Source organism: Cicer arietinum, chromosome 4 (assembly GCF_000331145.2).
Source record: "Cicer arietinum cultivar CDC Frontier isolate Library 1 chromosome 4, Cicar.CDCFrontier_v2.0, whole genome shotgun sequence".
NCBI lineage: Eukaryota > Viridiplantae > Streptophyta > Magnoliopsida > Fabales > Fabaceae > Cicer > Cicer arietinum.
The window spans coordinates 2,124,428-2,141,964 of record NC_021163.2 but is presented as its reverse complement, the minus strand read 5'-3'; the positions used below and the strand labels follow the sequence as shown (position 1 = coordinate 2,141,964).

The 17,537-nt window shown below is 29.8% G+C and overlaps 3 protein-coding genes across 5 annotated transcripts in view; 2 read left to right on the top strand and 1 right to left on the bottom strand.

Moving 5' to 3' along the window:
• The first annotated feature begins 2,611 nt into the window (after positions 1-2,611).
• LOC101511214 (adenylate isopentenyltransferase 3, chloroplastic) lies at positions 2,612-3,956 on the top strand. Its single transcript, XM_004495166.4, has one exon. It carries the CDS (start codon positions 2,756-2,758, stop codon positions 3,734-3,736), a length of 981 nt encoding a protein of 326 aa, XP_004495223.1. The 5' UTR covers positions 2,612-2,755; the 3' UTR covers positions 3,737-3,956.
• Positions 3,957-5,306: 1,350 nt separating this feature from the next.
• Positions 5,307-8,523, bottom strand: LOC101507064 (uncharacterized). Its single transcript, XM_004495237.4, has 8 exons — positions 8,304-8,523; positions 7,784-8,187; positions 7,616-7,699; positions 6,798-6,950; positions 6,576-6,641; positions 6,253-6,318; positions 6,072-6,131; positions 5,307-5,850 (listed from the first exon to the last, which is right to left on the bottom strand). The coding sequence occupies exons 2-8, from the start codon at positions 8,180-8,182 to the stop codon at positions 5,659-5,661; spliced, it is 1,020 nt and encodes a 339-aa protein (XP_004495294.1). The 5' UTR covers positions 8,183-8,187; positions 8,304-8,523; the 3' UTR covers positions 5,307-5,658.
• Positions 8,524-12,299: 3,776 nt separating this feature from the next.
• The window catches only part of LOC101510688 (uncharacterized), a 6,649-nt gene continuing 1,411 nt past the window's right edge, over positions 12,300-17,537 (top strand). The window contains exons 1-8 of one of the 3 annotated variants that reach the window (XM_073367728.1): positions 12,351-12,555; positions 12,702-12,772; positions 13,820-13,928; positions 14,405-14,487; positions 14,965-15,123; positions 15,257-15,358; positions 16,946-17,137; positions 17,342-17,537. In XM_073367728.1, the coding sequence (XP_073223829.1) occupies positions 12,495-12,555; positions 12,702-12,772; positions 13,820-13,928; positions 14,405-14,487; positions 14,965-15,123; positions 15,257-15,358; positions 16,946-17,137; positions 17,342-17,537 (973 nt within the window). In that variant the 5' untranslated portion in view covers positions 12,351-12,494. Of the gene's footprint in view, positions 12,556-12,701; positions 12,773-13,819; positions 13,929-14,404; positions 14,488-14,964; positions 15,124-15,256; positions 15,359-15,571; positions 15,985-16,677; positions 16,837-16,945; positions 17,138-17,341 lie in introns of those variants that run through there. The other 2 variants (XM_004495164.4, XM_073367727.1) reach the window with 2 other exon arrangements.

Sequence of the window (17,537 nt, the reverse complement as noted above, 5' to 3'; positions counted from 1 at the left end):
GTTTTATGTTAGTTTTTTTATTTTGTTATTAATTTTTTTTTTTTTTTTTTTTTTATATTTTAAAACTATTGTCGCTTATTTTATAATTTATCTAAAAAAGTTGTGTTTTACAAAGTGTACAAAACTTGTTTAATTAATTTAATGTTGAAAAAAAATTACATTTTATATAAAATATATTTACATTTATGAAAAAAAAATTATTAACGAATTTTAAAATACTATTATTTCATTTATATATATTATATATTCTTTAGTAGTTTAATAATATTTAAACAGTTAAAATAAATAAAATTACTTTCTGAGTACAAACTAAATTGTGTTAAGTGTCTAAATTATTTTGCCTTAACCTCAAAAGTTCTCACTATAATCGGGTTGTGATTGACAGACCTTTACATCGTTAGTCAAAAAATTAAATCATAATTATTAATTAGTGTCTCAGAGCATATTGTCCAATGTGTAGATTCCATGGAGTTGTAAGATCACTATCAATGTCAAACTTAAAATGGGACTCACTATTGTTATTTTATCGGACAAAAGAGATGGATTAATATTATAATTTTGGGAATTGAACTGCACATTGGAAGTGATGTTGGAATTAATTCATTGGTGGGAGAATAAAACAAGGTGTAATTAGCGATGTTAACAATCATCTTCATACTAAGTTAGATTGGAATGTAATATTACGACCATCAATTTAAACTATTTATTAGAAATAAATAAACAAAATAGATGGATTAATATTAATAATTTAAGAAAAGTACATAAATTTTTATATAATTAATTAAATAAATAATTAATTAATTTAACTAATTAACCAATCAACATTAATTATAATATTACTTAACAAATTAACTAACTAATACTAAGTCTAACGGTTTAAACTAAATATTTGATATATAAACACCATTATACCATATATTACATAAGAAAAATAAGATATATAAATAATTTTGTGCTGATTGATATTGAATAGTTGCAATAGAGTGACATGTTAGATTTATCATATAGGAATCTAAGGTCATATTTCCATCGATATAACATTAATTCTGGCGCACGAAATAAAGAACACATTCAGTGTGTCAATCTTAAAAAGTTACCGAGTACCTTTCCTTACAGTTCATAGGAACAAATGCATTTCGCTTAGGTCATGGTTCTATTTCACATCATCGTTTATATACAATTATTATACGGAAGAATTTCCATATATCAGACACAGGAGTGGGGCACTAATCACTTTGATAAGAAAACACATCTATACATTACATTCCCGCCAACAAATCAATTCATCAAATATTATGGTTACGTCTTTTTTTGGGTTAAGCAAATTAATTGCCAGATTTTTCAGGAAATTAATTAACAATTTTAAAATGGAGATGATCAAATATTGAAATTTTAAAGTGGAGAAGAAGGTTTGCTTCATCCAAGCATGAATGAAACTTTTTTGTCATGTGCTGTTTGGTTTACTGGTTGAGTCAACCATGACGTTATGAGTCACCTTATGTTACCTAATAGCCTAAAAATAATTATATTGCTTAAATACTTTTATATATCTTTGATTAATTGTCCACATTTAGGAGAGACTATATATATACAATTAGGAGTGTATATACATACAGCCTTTTTTTAAAACAGATTCATCTCAAATAATGATTTTTATTAAAGTGTTTAATTTTACAATGTTTTGTCGTACTTTCTAATTTAAAGTATGAGAGTACAAATTCAAAGTTGTCCAGAAAATATATAAAAGTTGAGTGTAAATTCAAATAATTTTCTTTATATAAAGAAAAAGGAATATTTTACCCTATCTTGACTTGTGTGAGAGAGGATGAGTGGAAAAGTGGTTCTAATCACTATCTAAATGGTAATGTAACAATATAGTGTGGCTGGATCTGCAGATAAGCGAGTTCTTTAAATATATAATTATGAATGGAAAAATATTTATTTGAAAAATATCAATCTTTTAAATAATTATTTGTACTTCAAAAAATTGGTCTCTAATTTTTTATTAAAGTATATATAAAACATATAAATAAACATCAACATATAGATACAAAATACGAAACAAACAAAACATTAGGGAATAATAATAGGAATGACCATATTGTCATGGTCTATATATTCTTTATGCAATTTGCCACTTTTTTTTTCATATAATCCACTAAAAGTATAGAACCTACCGTGCCCACTGTTTTTTCAAAAACAAGAATTAAAATGAACTCGATTAATTGAAGAGCTAGCTTCTTTGAGCCTGGTGTGGACCAGCAACATTTGTGTATGGCATAAAGTACTTAATACAAAAATAATATTGAAAGAATATTTGACATGGCCACTACCTTCCTTTTCTAGTTGACAATCAATAATTCCTATACAGAGAAGCAGATAATGACACTTTTGACCTCTTTCTACTTCACTTATGCTATAGCCTATAAATGTTTCACAACACCCTTCTCTTGTCCACAATATATTTAGTTAATTACCACTTTTGAGTTCTTTGTGTGTGAGCTTTCAAAACATACTTTAGCTACATAGACTTGTATCTACACTCACTTAGACTCAACTTTCTTCATAGTTACATGTCCTAACAAACTAGACCAAACACAACAACCTTAGCCCTTCACAAATCAACATCCTATAAAACACCAAACATAAACAAAAATCACATCTCCATCAATTACATCTTATAAGATCAAATAATTAACATCTCAAAATTTCTTTTTATTTTTTTATTTCTGTGAATTGGTTTGATCATATCATCATGAGCATCTCAATGTCCATGTGCAGATTAATTAGACAGCCCCTAATAAGTAATGTTCCATGTAGTGGGAAAAAATTGAATGTGAGACAAATTCAGAAAGAAAATGTAGTGTTGGTGATGGGAGCAACAGGGACAGGAAAGTCAAAGCTTTCAATTGACTTATCCACTTATTTTCCATCAGAAATAATCAACTCAGACAAAATTCAAATCTATGAAGGTCTTGACATCGTAACAAATAAAATCACCAAAGAAGAACAAAGAGGTGTACCACACCATTTACTAGGAACACACAATCCAAACATAGAGTTCACATCCAACGATTTTCGCGAAAAATCAACCTCGGCTATTGATTCAATCACAAACCGGGAACATCTACCGATTGTCGTTGGTGGCTCCAATTCCTACCTGGAAGCCTTAGTCGACGACGACGATTACAAATTTCGATCCAGGTACAACTTTTGTTGTCTTTGGGTCGATGTGTCAATGCCTGTTCTTCATTCCTATGTGGAACAACGCGTCGATCAAATGCTTAACAATGGAATGGTGAATGAGTTAAGACCCTTTTATAATCCAAACGGCGATTACTCAAAAGGCATAAGAAAAGCCATTGGTGTTCCTGAATTTGATGAGTATTTTAGAATGGAAAATTTAGTGGATGATGAAAGTAGGAAATTGTTGGTTGAAAAAGCAGTGAGTGAAATGAAGATGAATACGTGGAAACTAGCTAGGAAACAGTTGAGGAAGATTCATTGGCTTAAGAATGTTAAGAGATGGGAGATTCATAGATTAGATGCTACACCTGTGTTTAAGAAGAGTGGAAAAGAAGCTGATGAAGCCTGGAAGAAGATTGTTGCAGAGCCAAGTGCTATGATTCTGGCACACTTTTTATATAACTCATCAAATACAGCAACAAATGTTGTTTCTTCCAATCTTAGAGTGCCTATTTCATCTCAGAATGTTTTGGCTGCTGCAACATGCTAGAAGATGAAATTTTGTTTAGCACAGAAATAATGGTAATTGAATAATTGTTTCATTTTTGCTTTGAGAGGGGTAAGGAGAGTTTTGAGAAAAATAAAAAAGTTTTATCTACTATCATTGGATATAGAACATAATATATGCATAGAGAAAATGTATCAGGTGGGATCTTCTTCAACTTAGACTTTTAAATATATAACTAAAGGGTAAATTTTTTACACAGCTATCTGATTAGATTTTATATTATGTAGATATTTATTGAGATATCTTAAAAATCATTTTAACAAAATGTGATTATGTAAAAATCTAATTTTATGGACGGATGGATATCCTCCGCGTGTAATTACATAAACTAACTTATCGAGTCAGATAGGTAAGTACGATCACAATTGACGACAAAATTCTTTTTCACGATTTCTAATTAATGCTCAAATATATACATATTGTATATAGGTAAGTGAGATCATAAAAAATATAGACCTAACTATATTTGTATTACACATTGCTCAAATATACAAAAACATTAAAACCTTATCTCATTAAATATGATCAGCTACATCGATTAAACGATGTCCTATGTTCTATCATGTAACGTATCTTTATTCAATAACGCTATATAAATCCAAACATCAAATAATAAATGCAAGTAAGATTTATGAAGAAAAATAATCTCTATATCCAATTAAATTGACAATTCTGTCAAGAAAAAAGTAATATTCACTATTAAAAGAGTGTGAAGATGTTTCACAATATAAATTATGAAGCTACTATTATTCTCAAATAAAACTATAATTTAGTGCTCGAATGAATCTCCAAAATTTAAAGTTAATCTAAAAAATTAAATGAGAGATTTCCACTGTTTGTGGATCAGCTTGTTATGGGTGTAACATCATATATAAGAGACTAGTAAATAAACTATAGCATTTGTTGATATTATTCTCTGTTAGTGCGGTACAAAATTAGAATAGTACATATTCCATCCTCAATTTGCCATTATCTACAGTAAACAAGTACTTGAAAATCATTCAAAGTTTCAACATTAACTAACATTGACTTTCGAATATAGAAGTTAACAATTATCCTATATATAACATATAAGATAATGACATATCTGATTCGTATTAATTTAGCAAAAACAAGAAAAAGCAGATATGCATATGTCAAAACTCAACTCATATTTGTTTTCTCTTGTCAAACCAGCACCAATCAAGTCACCGTCTCAATCTTGAGGATAGAAACAATCATGAACTTATTATATCTCTAGAGATAGCACAAAGTGTTTTGAAAAAAAAGAATGCATTCCACATTGTAGCCGTGTTCAAGGATTGAAATGAATCGAATTGGAGAGAAAAAAAAATATCAATTTCAATATTTTAAATTTTTTCAGATTAATCAATTGCAATTTATATTGTATTGGATTGGTCAAGGAACACCATGACCACATTTGATGAAAAGGAGCTAAATATCTAGATTCTACTCCCCCTTATATCACCGGAGAAGATCCATTCTCATCTTTATTGAGTATTTGAACCATTTAAGAGAATCCTCTGTCTACCTACAAGTCAAACTAATCAAATTCTGCATGAAGTTAAAAATAAATTGATACATGAGACAGTTTTACACCATCAATCTATCACAATTTCACAATATGTCTTGTTGTGTCCAACCCTACTTATCGTTTGAGTCTCATAATCAACCAAAGGATTCACGAGCCGAACCAAACCCCAACACAGAAACAACAATACACACCACCTCAGAGTACCATAGATTTTCAAGAGGTACATTTTAGAAAGGAAAAAAAAAAACTACAATCATTGGCCTAATCATGTCAAATTGGTTCTCATACTTGTTGTGTCCTCTAGAAATGATTTAAACACACAAACTAGATATCACCATAATGTAGAATTAAAATAAGTAGTTAGCCATTGTCAGCCAAGTGAACTTCCACCAAACAGTTGAATAGCTTGGCTCAATTCATCAACCAAAGCAATAGGCATCAGAAAAAGACCTTTATTTTCAAGTAGCTGATTTGCTGCTGCTGAATGTTCTTCAAGTAGTTTCCCCATTATCTCTTCGAGTGGCTCATCCAACATCTGTTGTTTAATATAATGTCCATAACCCTGTAAATAAACAAAGGAAACTTTGCAGTCAATGAATGTGCTATAAAAATTTATTTGCTTGGAGCAGAATTTGGTCAAGCACGAATTCACAGTGATGAAATACTAACTCAGTCAGTATTTATAAGTTCTTGTTGTCGTTTTCACATAAATTAAAAGGTGCTTATGATTAAAGACAAAGATAATACATAATATATCTACCGAAATTAAGAAACAATATGTACCTCATGGAAAACAAGTGGTATAGCATTTGAGTCAGCTTGCAATTTACTTCCACTTAATTCCTGCAAGGAACAATTTCCTTAGCTATTGTCGAACGACTATCTGTTTATTGATCTAATGTTGTTCTAAATTATTGTAAAATATCTTTTTGCAATTGACGACAGCATTGGACTTAAAAGGTACCTTTATTTGATGCTGCAAGTATTTAACATAGTCAATGATATCATCCAGTACATAAGCTTGACTACCCTGCAAATTAAAATTTAGTTCATTAAGGTAAATGTTGTGAAATTCAGTAATGTGAGTTGCTTAAGTACTAGTATCATATGAAATTCAATTGAAAGTAGAACTTTGTTGACAAAGTTTTATGATACAGTTTTGACATATATATTCAAACACTTGATAAAGAAATTGATTGTCATTTAAGGATATGTAAATTGACAACATACTTAAATAAATTAATACACCTTTGAAGACCAATGTTTACATCATAAACAACAGATTACCTCTTCTGGATTTGGAAGCAATTCGTGTAAAGCTTTGAGGTTATCAGCGATACGTTGCCTGCGTTCCTATATTCAAAGAGTACATGGTAAGTAAGCTAAATTGTCTTAATGAATTGGAATAAGCTTGTTAATTAGTTGCCAAGGACATAGTAATGAATCTAAACTAATGATATCATATATCTGCATTTTGATTTTATTAGAGAACGAAAGAGTTTTACTTACACGGTCGGTGTAACGTGTTTTGTTACTTTTCTGATTTGAAGAGCTGCCTCCTGATTTTGGAAGAAAAGAGGGTGCACCAACTTTTCCCATTGGATCAAACTTTGAAGCATTGTGCTTATCTCCAACTGAATCTGCTTTCCATGCTGCATGACCCTATTACAAAATTACAATAACACTATAAACCATTACCACTTCGTGTCTGTATTTTTGGTTTCATTTTTGAATTATGCAAATGCAAAATTGATTCTGGAGCTGTATAATAGATTTTGACATGTTTGAATGTGTTTGAGTATAATTAATTTTGTTTCTGGAATTAATTCTAGTTAGAGGTTGAAATTTATTATTCAACTCACTTTTACATAAATGTAATTAAACCTAAATTACTTCACTTTTATTTCACTTTTAACTAAAATCAAATTTACAAAATGAAATCATTCAAAATCAATATTTATCACTGCAAAACCAAACACGCCTATGTATATTTGGTTTCACTTTTGGAAGAAAAAATTTATTCTAGAGCTATAAAATTGATTTTGACATGTTTAGATGAGTTCAAATATGATTGATTTTACTTTCAGAAATAGATTCTAACTTGAAATCAAAATTTGAATTTTTGTCTTTAAAATTGATTTTTAGGCTAAACACCTCTAGATTTTACATGAATGTATTCAAACAAAAACTAGTTCAAATTCATCTCACTTTTAACATAAAACAATTAATACGAAATTAATATTTATCAGCATGTGACCAAACACTTCTAAAAAAATTTAACAATTAAAATATTCATAAGAAATGTACATGGCATTTACTAAACTAACCTCAGCATAGGTAAGATCTTGACTACTTCCAGTTGCAACTTTAATTGCTTCCTCTACTTCATCAGGTCTCCAATACCCCACACGCTGAAAACAAACACAACAAATTCTTCAATTTCCAAATCTCACATTTTTCATCAGTTACCCAAATTGATACTACATTAACCGTACCTTCCCAATGCCAAAGTCATTAGCTGAAGAATCAACAGGTTTAAACCCAAAAGCTTTTCCATGATCATTGTAAAACGAGTCTCTGTCTTTTCCACTAACCCTATTACCACCACCAAGTGTTTGATAATTTCCCCCAATGATATTCACATACTCATTTGTTGCGGTGTTTGGAAGATAAGTTGAGGATTCAGAGAGATATTCAACATAATTATTATTATGAGATGGTTTTGGTAGACAAGTCCAGTGGGCCCCACTCCTTCCAGTAATGACAAATTGTTGATTTGGAATTAAATTATCCTCTGAGACATCATTGCCTTGGCTTGTTCCTCCTCCTCCTCCTCCTCCTCCAGTGTCATCATATATACTATTGTCTTTGTTACTACTAATTTCTCCTTCCATTTTTGCTATAAAAAAAGAAAGAGAGAGAGATGTAATACAAAATAATAAACTATTTAGTTAGTCTAAAACATGTGTATAAACTATTTAGTTATATTTGGTAAAGGAAGAAACTTTAGCTTACCCAACTGAAGAGAAGGTGTCAAGGTTGCAAGTTTTAGGAAGCAGAGTGTACAAGTAAGGTTTTTGGTTTTGTGAGGCAAAAATATTGATGGTGAGAGAGAGAGTGATGAATGTGCTCTGCTCTGTTTCTGGTGTGCAACGACTCTAACAATGTGGCAGCGGTTGTTGTGCTGTGCTGTGCAGTGGTAGTGCTGTGAACTGTACGGTGGATTCTGGTGCACGCTTCACTTGAATTGTCGACTATACCCCCAAAATTAATTTCAAAATAATAAAACTATGCTACTTCTTTTGGATAAATAAAATTATAAAAATGCTACCTATATCCTTCACTTTACTACCCACATCTTTCATTTTTTCAAAAACAAAATAATCAAAATGCTCTTGCATTTTTATAATATTATTTAACTCCATTTATCTTTTCATCACCATTCTTAATATCTCATAACTCACATATCACAAAATTGCCATAACTCACTAATCATAACTTATAATTATTTAAAACTCACATCACTCACCCATAACTTATACTCCATCAATTTCATCTTCACATTGTGGTTAAAGTCATCCAATATAGTACGTTTATTGTTTTGTTATTTAGTTCGTAATTTTTTTTCAAAATATGTGAATTTGACGTGAACTAAGTTCACGTACGTTGTAACATTACGTGAACTGAATTAACGTACATTGTAAAATTATAAAAACCTCAAACAGTACGTGAATTAAATTCACATAAACGTATGTGGTTTAAGATTATATAATTAATGGAGTTTGATACTCACTGGTGGCACGTGAACTCAATTCACGTAAGTTTACGTGAATTGAAATCAAGTAAACATACATGAACGCAGTTCACACAGGCGTACGTGATTTGAGTTCACGTATCAATATTGCATAATCCTAAATTTTTTATGTTCTTTTTTGGATGTAGATAAATGGACCAATGGGGAGACAACAATGATGAAATGTATAAAGGTTTTGAGCCTGATTTTGAGAATATGGACGATGGTTTGGAATGTGATTTTGACGAAATGTATGATGGTTTGAAACCTAATTTTGAGAATATGGATGATGTTGTTGAACCTGAAATTAAAGACGCTATGAACAACAGAGGTGAACCTGTTATGGTTGATTTGACTGATGTGTTTAGCACCAACATGATGTTTGATACTTAAGATGATTTATTGAAATGAGCTAGAAATGTTGGAAGGAAAAATGAAATTGTCGTTGTCATTTTTAGATATGAAACTACGACAGTACGACCAAGAACAAAGACAAAATTAATTATTGGTTGTGAAAAAAACGGTAAATAGAGATCTTGGAAGAATCATGAACCTATGAGGAGTACATGAACTAGAAAATGTGAATGCTCATTTAGCTTAAGAGGAACACCATCAAGTGTTGGTGAGGGATGATATCTGCATGTAATATGCGGTGGTGTCTATAACCACGAATTGACCAAAAAATTGACTAGTCATACTTTCTTATGCCGATTGTCTCGTGAAGAGAAATTTGTACTTGGTGATATGACCAAGAACATGATCAAACCAATATACGTATTGATGGCACTAAATGATCATAATGTTAAAAATTTGACGACAATAAAACAAGTTTACAATTGTCAAACATATCGTTCATCATTTAAAGGTAATAAAGGAAGGTAAATGGTTCAGATGAGTTGATAGACATATTTTGGGCTCATCGAGACGCTGTCACTCTTGTAAATAATTTTCACATAATATTGATTATGGATAACACATACAAGACATGTAGGTACCGAATGTCATAATATCAATAATCATGTGGAGGTTCATCTATGTCCTCTGGTTGGGCTTCATACTTTGCCTCTTGTGTGTTTGCATACATTTTTTGGTTTCTTAACACTAAATTCACGTACGATTATGGGTTTGCAACTACTTCATAAAGTAAAAAACAACAACAACATTGTAAAAGAAAAAGAACAACAACAATAACAACATTGATCCTTACTTGATTGAAGATGATGAAGATGAAGATTATTGAAAATGAAAAAGATGGTGAATGAATATGATTAATATATAATGAATAAGGGTTAGGTTAATGAAGATAAATATTGAAATAGAGAGGGAATTGCTCTTTAAGTTTTTTGATTTTCTAAATATTTTTTTGAAGTGTGAATAGTAAAATTGGGGATGTAAGTAGCAAAATTGACAAAATTAAATCACGTGGGTTATAACTTGTTGCATATTATTCAAAATTTGTGTGGTCGTGTAAATTGTAATTGTGACACAAAGGATTTTAATTGAATTTCGGCATATTTAGTCTAGTCATTTGAATTGAAACACAAAAGAAGTATCGAAAATACGGCTATGTTGCTAATATTTTTTCTTATATCACAAAACAATTATCCGACAATATTTGCTTATAATTTTTTTTGTAATTGTCTTTAAGTTCTAATTGGCAAATATTGATATCGTTAAGTTGAACGTTTTATTTCAAATTTAAATTTAAGATTTCACAGTTGTATGCATTAATTATGGTTAAATTTATCATCTATTCTAATACAACAAAAAATATCTGTAAATTTGTCCTTTTTATAATTTATATATATATATTTGATAGATTTACATACATATCTAATATGATGAGTTTTTTCTCAATTAATCACTCACAATTATTTATAATTAAAAATATTTAATTTTTACTATAATTATTTTTAAAATTATACATAGTTAATTATAATATAATAATGATAGTATAAGTTTTAACTTCTTAGTAAGTTTAGAAGATATATTGTTATTATTTGTAATCACTTATAAATATAACTAATTTTTATTTAATTTCGTATTATTTTATCATTAATGATGATATTAAATACTTTAGATAAGAATATATTAAATCATAGTAATTTTAAATATTTTGAATGATCTCTTTTAATTTTAAAAATTGAACTCATAATAAGAAGAAAATGCAATTTTAATAATTAAAAAAAGTAAAATAAATTTTAGTCGCTATCAAATTTCAAAGTCTTTATAAAGAATTTTTTAACTTTTTAGTCTATAATTTTTTTTAATTCATTTTTAGTTTCTATTTTAAAGGTTTTTTTTTATATAAAAAATTGATATTTTTAATCCCTTAAAAGGTCTCAATAAAATCAAAATAAAGTTTAAAAATGAATAAATTTTTTTAAAAATTAAATTTAAAATATCATAATTTTATAGAAAGTAAAGACATATTTAAAATGAATCACATGCTATATTAAACTGAATGCACAACTCAATAGCCGAGTCCTAGCATAAACAAAACGCTCTCTATCCAAGTTGTTATAAACACATTATGACCTAACTTACCTCCACATACTAGATTACAAAAGAACAAAAAATGCAGAGCCATCTCCTCAAACCCACAACCATCAGAACACAGGACATTCGCCGATGATAATTTAGACGATAACTTATTTTGAAGTAGTCTCCGCACAAATAAAGCCATCTTCAAATAAACATCGTTCGAATTTTATAAAATATTTGATACACTAGAGTGCAAAGGCCAATTAATGTTGGGAATTTTTTTAATTATTTATTAATTTATAATATTTAAAAATAATATTATTTAATTTGAAAAAATAATATAAAATTATTTTATAATGATAATTTTTTTATTTATATATATCTTTTTATATATATATATATATATATATATATATATATATATATATATATAATATCATGTAACAATATCAAACATATAATTGAATAAAATATTATTATCTTATTTGTTATCATATAAACATTAAATATATAAAATGATAATATTTATTTTTATTCTTTACCTTAAACTGAAATATCATTATCTTCATTCCAAATATTTTTAATCTTTTAATAAGATATCATATTCGACCTATCCTATTTTACACATCCTACATTGTTTTAGAACATTTGTTATAAAAAAACATAATAATTATAATTATATGAAAAAATGGTTTAGATTGACCTAATAGACCCGGTCCTGGTCCACTACTTGCATTGCAAGAACACCGTCATCAAAAAGGGATAAAAAATCTCTTAAACATAAGAATATTCTCCACTTGAAAAAGAAAAAAAAAACAGAGAAAAATATAAAGTTTATTATCCGTAAGTGTTTGCATTCGTTAATTTGTGTTTCATTTCATTCCGATCCCGCTTCGTTAGATCTATCTGTTGCTTCCATCATCATCACAATGGTTCTTCACAGAGAACTCGACCTTCTCCTTTCTTCTCATCTCACAGACCCTACCAGAGGTAACCTTCAATATTATTTTTTTAAAAATAAATAATATACATTTCAACTATTATTTTTCTCGAATTGAACTTGCATGTGCAGATCGAATATTGATTTTCTTCGTATTTTGAATAAAATTGTTGTAACTTTGTTGAATTTTTTTTAGGAGATGGTGCGAAATCCAATTCGATATCAATTGAAAAGAAGATTGAATTTCTGGAGAGCATAACTGGGAAGGTGCGTGTTTGTATATTCAAATTTACCTGTTATGTAAAAACAATTTGTATTTGTTGTTTGTTACCCTAGTTTTAAGTTCATCAAGATTCAGCTATTGCTACTGTCTCTGTTAACTGTGAGATAGATAAGAATCTGTGTCTTGTCGTGTTGTGGCGCTATAACATAGTGGAATTTGAAAAATTGCTTTTGCTTTGTGATACATTATTTAATACAAAATCTTATCAAATAGCAGATTGTGCGGTGCTATAGAATAGGGTAATTTGAATAAATAGCTTTTTTTTTTTAATCTGCAATCAACAACACTGGTGTCTCGTTGTTATTTGTCATGAAACTTTTATGAATACATGGGAGAAACTTAAATTTTTTGTCCTTCTTTTGGTGTGGCTAAATATTTGTCTGCGGTTATGGATTTGGAAGATTTATACATGTCTGTATATTTGGTAGTCAAAATGTAAAACCGGTGACAGAAGTGAGGTAAAGTAGTATTTATAAGTAGCATGAAATTTATGAGTTTTTATGATTGAGTGGCCTTTTTCGAATAAAACAAATCAGAATTTGTGATTGGTTTCTTCTAACTCTAAGAAATGTTGTGTTGATTTTGATTTTTTTTGTGTTAATCAATTTTTTTTGACAGACATTTATTTCATTCTAAGTTGTTTAATAGTTTTCCTATTCAAATCCTGTATCAAATGAACTCACTTAATGAGAGTATTTATTAGCAGAATTTGTACTGTGTGTCACTCTTGTATCTTAAAACAGAGGATAAGGGAAGAATTACATAACTGCAGCTGAATAATTGCTTTGTATGAATTGATTGGTGCATAGGTCTCACTGCAAGGATGTCTAGTCATTTATTTTGATCTGATTTTATGTCTATGTCCTATGAGACTAATCTTTGCTAGTTGTTTATTTGAGTTTCATAAATTTGCTTGCATTTTATACATTCGTAATTTTACTTATTTCAAGTGATAACAATCACAGGAAATGATTTATCTGATTTTATTATTTGGTTGTGAATTATATAGAGACTAATATTACCTGTTTCAGGTCACAAATCGAAGATCTCGTAGGTGGTTAAATGACCGTCTCTTGATGGAACTAGTTCCGCGTTTAAATGCAGAGGAAATTAGAGGCTTGTTTGCTCCACCACCTTGGGGTATTTTTCAAGTTGTCTGCTGTGTGTTATTCATTGAATTCATTATACTGGTGCCTTTTTTTTTTCTTTTGGCTTAGACTACAGTTACATTTGGGCAGCAATAATTGGATTCTTCCGTGCATGAGAGCTTATTTGAAGTTTAATGTTTTCCTCTCTGCATGCTCACTTTATAACCATTTAAGTGCATTGGAATGAGGGGAATGCATCCAAAATTTACATCAAATTTTCAGGACATTTTGAAAGTGAAATAACTTCGAACTTTAATTGATATTACTATAATTCCATAGTCAATTTCTAATCTATTCTTTCTTTCCTTTCTTAGTGTACAATGGTTGCAATGAGGTTTGAACCTTTGGTCTCATGCAAACTACCCAAGCCCCTCACCACTGACTAGCCGTGGCCTTATTATTTCTTTCCTTTTTTATGAATTGGCAAATGTTCCCTTTTTAATGCTGATTATGGTTGGGTTAAAACAGGTGACGAAGTTCCACCTTCAACATTTTCCAGGACTAATGTGGAGGAGTGGGACAGATTCAGGAATATAGACATGGATAAAGAGGTTATATTTTCTTCTCTCTTTTGCAGATCCTGTCTTCAAAGTTTTCTACTGTTCAAGAAAGCAATTTGGTGCACTTGCAATTGGATTCAACAAGCATCAGTTTTATTAATATTGGCTTTTGACTTGGCAGAACAGTCTCTAGTTATAACTTCAAAATTCCTTAGCAGTTATTTATGATAGAATGGGTTGTGGTGTTGTTTAGGATGTAGCTTGTGGCTATATTGTTATAGTGTTTGAGAGCTTGTTAGTTAGTGTGACATTTACATATGTAGTGGTTTGTATTGGCATCTTGTTCATGTGAAGCTACGGGTATATGCTTGAGAAATGAAATTAGTGTAGATCAAAGTGAAAGTGTGATCTCTATGCGTTGCTGATTGCTGACAAGCCTGTCATGTAAAATTGTATTTTGATTATATCTTCATGAGATGCGGTGTGTTTTGACAACTGACAAACATCTATATGTTTTCTGTTTGGTAGGTTAATATAATTCATGCCTTTGAAAAGTCTTTAGAAAAAAGGAAAGGTCACATTGATGCTGACAAGATGGCAGTGTTAAATGGTTGGCATAGAGTTGGTTGTAGTACAAGAGAGGCACTTCGCCGCAGCTCTCCTTCTGATCTCATTGAGGGTTATGAGGTATATATCTGATTAAATTATGCCTGTCTTGTTGCCTGGGAAAGGGGCTAAACTATCAGTGCTTGTTGTATTTTTCCATTTGCTATAGTTTATAGAATATGCTTTTTGGCATTGATCCTTTATTTATTCCTAGGAATGTCTACGGGCCTTCATAATTGAAAGCACGGATGGAGATGTTCTTGAACTCAGAATTAAGGATCCTTTTCATAGATTGTTGCTGCATGGAGTTTGTGAGGTAATAATATCAGATAAGCCACTCCGTCTGTTAATGATGAATATATGATATGCTCTATTATGGTATTTTCAGTCAATGATATTTTTCCTGAACAATACTTGCCAGAAAATATTTTCCACTTGATGCTTTCAACATCTAAACTATTGTTAGTTTGTAACTATCTCATTCACCCAAGTATATAATATTAGTTTTGCTGTGATGTTTTGTAAACAGTTCTACAATCTGGCGTCAGATACAGTGTCCGATCTGAATGGTAAGGAGGCGTCAAAGATTACCAAGATAAAGAAAAAGAAACGGGGTTCTCCTGAGCTCTCAAAGATCACTCTGTCCCATTTTCTGAGAATGTCCAAGGAAGGAAGTTGGTAATTTGTTCGGGCAGAGCTGTTGTCCATTGTCCATACAATAAACCTTAACATTATTGGATTATCTATGAACTAAGAAAAACGATGTTCAAATCTAGTTTATTTAATCTTTTCCAGAACATCTCTGTAAATTAGTTCACCCACCTGTATTTTTAATTGGTTGATACCATCAGTGAATCAACAATAAGTTGTTGATTGGTGGTTTACATTGTTGTAGCTGATTAAATAAGATTTTAATAATTATCACAAGGTTCGATTATCAGAGATATATGCTCATACAATTGTTTGTATGTATATCTAAAAACGAGATGGTTAATATTGCTGACTAATACTAATACAGTACATCATTAATTGAATTATTTTAAAAAAAATTGAAACATTTATTGCTAATAGGAATTTTTTTCAACAAGATGGACTAAGGTGGAGTTACTTTGCTTGAAAATAATTGTAATTCTTACCCTTTTAAAATGTTCAATAGGCCCTCTGAAAAAGTTGTTTAATAGGTTACACTTTGTTTTACGTTTCTAAATTTCTATGTTTATTATCTTACTCCATTGGGTATCAAACATCTAAATATCTTAAGTAATTCAAAATTATATAGTTAAATTATCATATTTTCATAAGTTTCAAGATGTTTAGATCATATTTTAATTTAAGTTATTATAAAAAGCTGATCTAACTTCAATACTAGATAAAATTGTAAATATTTTTAAATACATTGTTTTATATAACTCAAAACTTCTATAAAGTGGACAACCGTTAATTTTTTTTATTTAAATATAATATTAATTATATATTTTTTATGTCTGAATATTTATATATCTTAAATAATATTACTGAAAAAAAAAATTAATGTCCCTTGACACCTAGGCGGTCGCCCATTTCAGTTGCTTAGGGTCACCACTGATTATATTATATAGTACAATTTTTATATTAAAGATTATTATTATAGCGGTACAGATTATTTTAAAAATGTATTGATTTTAATTTACAGTAAGTCTTGAGGCGGCTGAGGAGTGTATAGACCATAGACCAGTTTTTGTTTTTGCACCAACACATCACAACACAACACCTATTTGCATATCTATGGCCAAGAAACCTGTGAAATATTACGTGGTATGTATTTTTATTTATTTGTTTGAGTTCGTTGATATTAATTATGAGTTATTTATGACTGTGAAAAATACCATATAGTTGTAAATGTAAATCTGAGTGAGATCGACAGGTTGACGCGTTCACCGATTCAGCTTTCAAAGGGAACCCAGCAGCAGTGTGTTTACTTGAAGAAGATAAAAATGATTATTGGTTTCAATCTGTTGCTGCTGAATTCAATATCTCTGAAACCTGTTATTTGACTTCCATTCATGGAACCTCTATTCCACGTTTTGGTCTCAGATGGTTTACTCCTGTTTCTGAGGTACTACTTGTACAATTTATTATCTCACACAAATCACTACAATTAACCCTCCTTTTACTGATTATTTAATGTGTATTATGTTAGTCAATTTGATCAATGAAGTTATTAAATATGTGTTTGGTTATAAGATGACACAAATTAATTTTGAATGATGCATTTTTTAAAATTGATTTTAGTAAAAAGTTTGTTGATTGTAAATTACAGGTTAATCTTTGTGGCCATGCCACATTAGCAGCTGCACAAACCCTCTTCTCAACTGGTTTGGTGGACAACAATGTTATTGAATTTGTGACACTATCTGGAATATTAACTGCTAAAAAGATCCCAGCTTCCAATGTCACTAGTGCCCAAAATGATGAAGCTAAGGATACATTTTACATTGAATTGGATTTTCCTGCTG

Excerpts from the sequence above, each read along its gene's own strand:
- LOC101507064 (XM_004495237.4), bottom strand. The coding sequence starts at position 8,182 with ATGGAAGGAGAAATTAGTAGTAACAAAGACAATAGTATATATGATGAC. Across the intron at positions 6,132-6,252 it reads ACTTGCAGCATCAAATAAAG|GAATTAAGTGGAAGTAAATT; the intron begins GTACCTTTTAAG and ends TGTTCCTTGCAG. Across the intron at positions 5,851-6,071 it reads TACCACTTGTTTTCCATGAG|GGTTATGGACATTATATTAA; the intron begins GTACATATTGTT and ends GTTTATTTACAG.
- LOC101511214 (XM_004495166.4), top strand. The coding sequence starts at position 2,756 with ATGAGCATCTCAATGTCCATGTGCAGATTAATTAGACAGCCCCTAATA.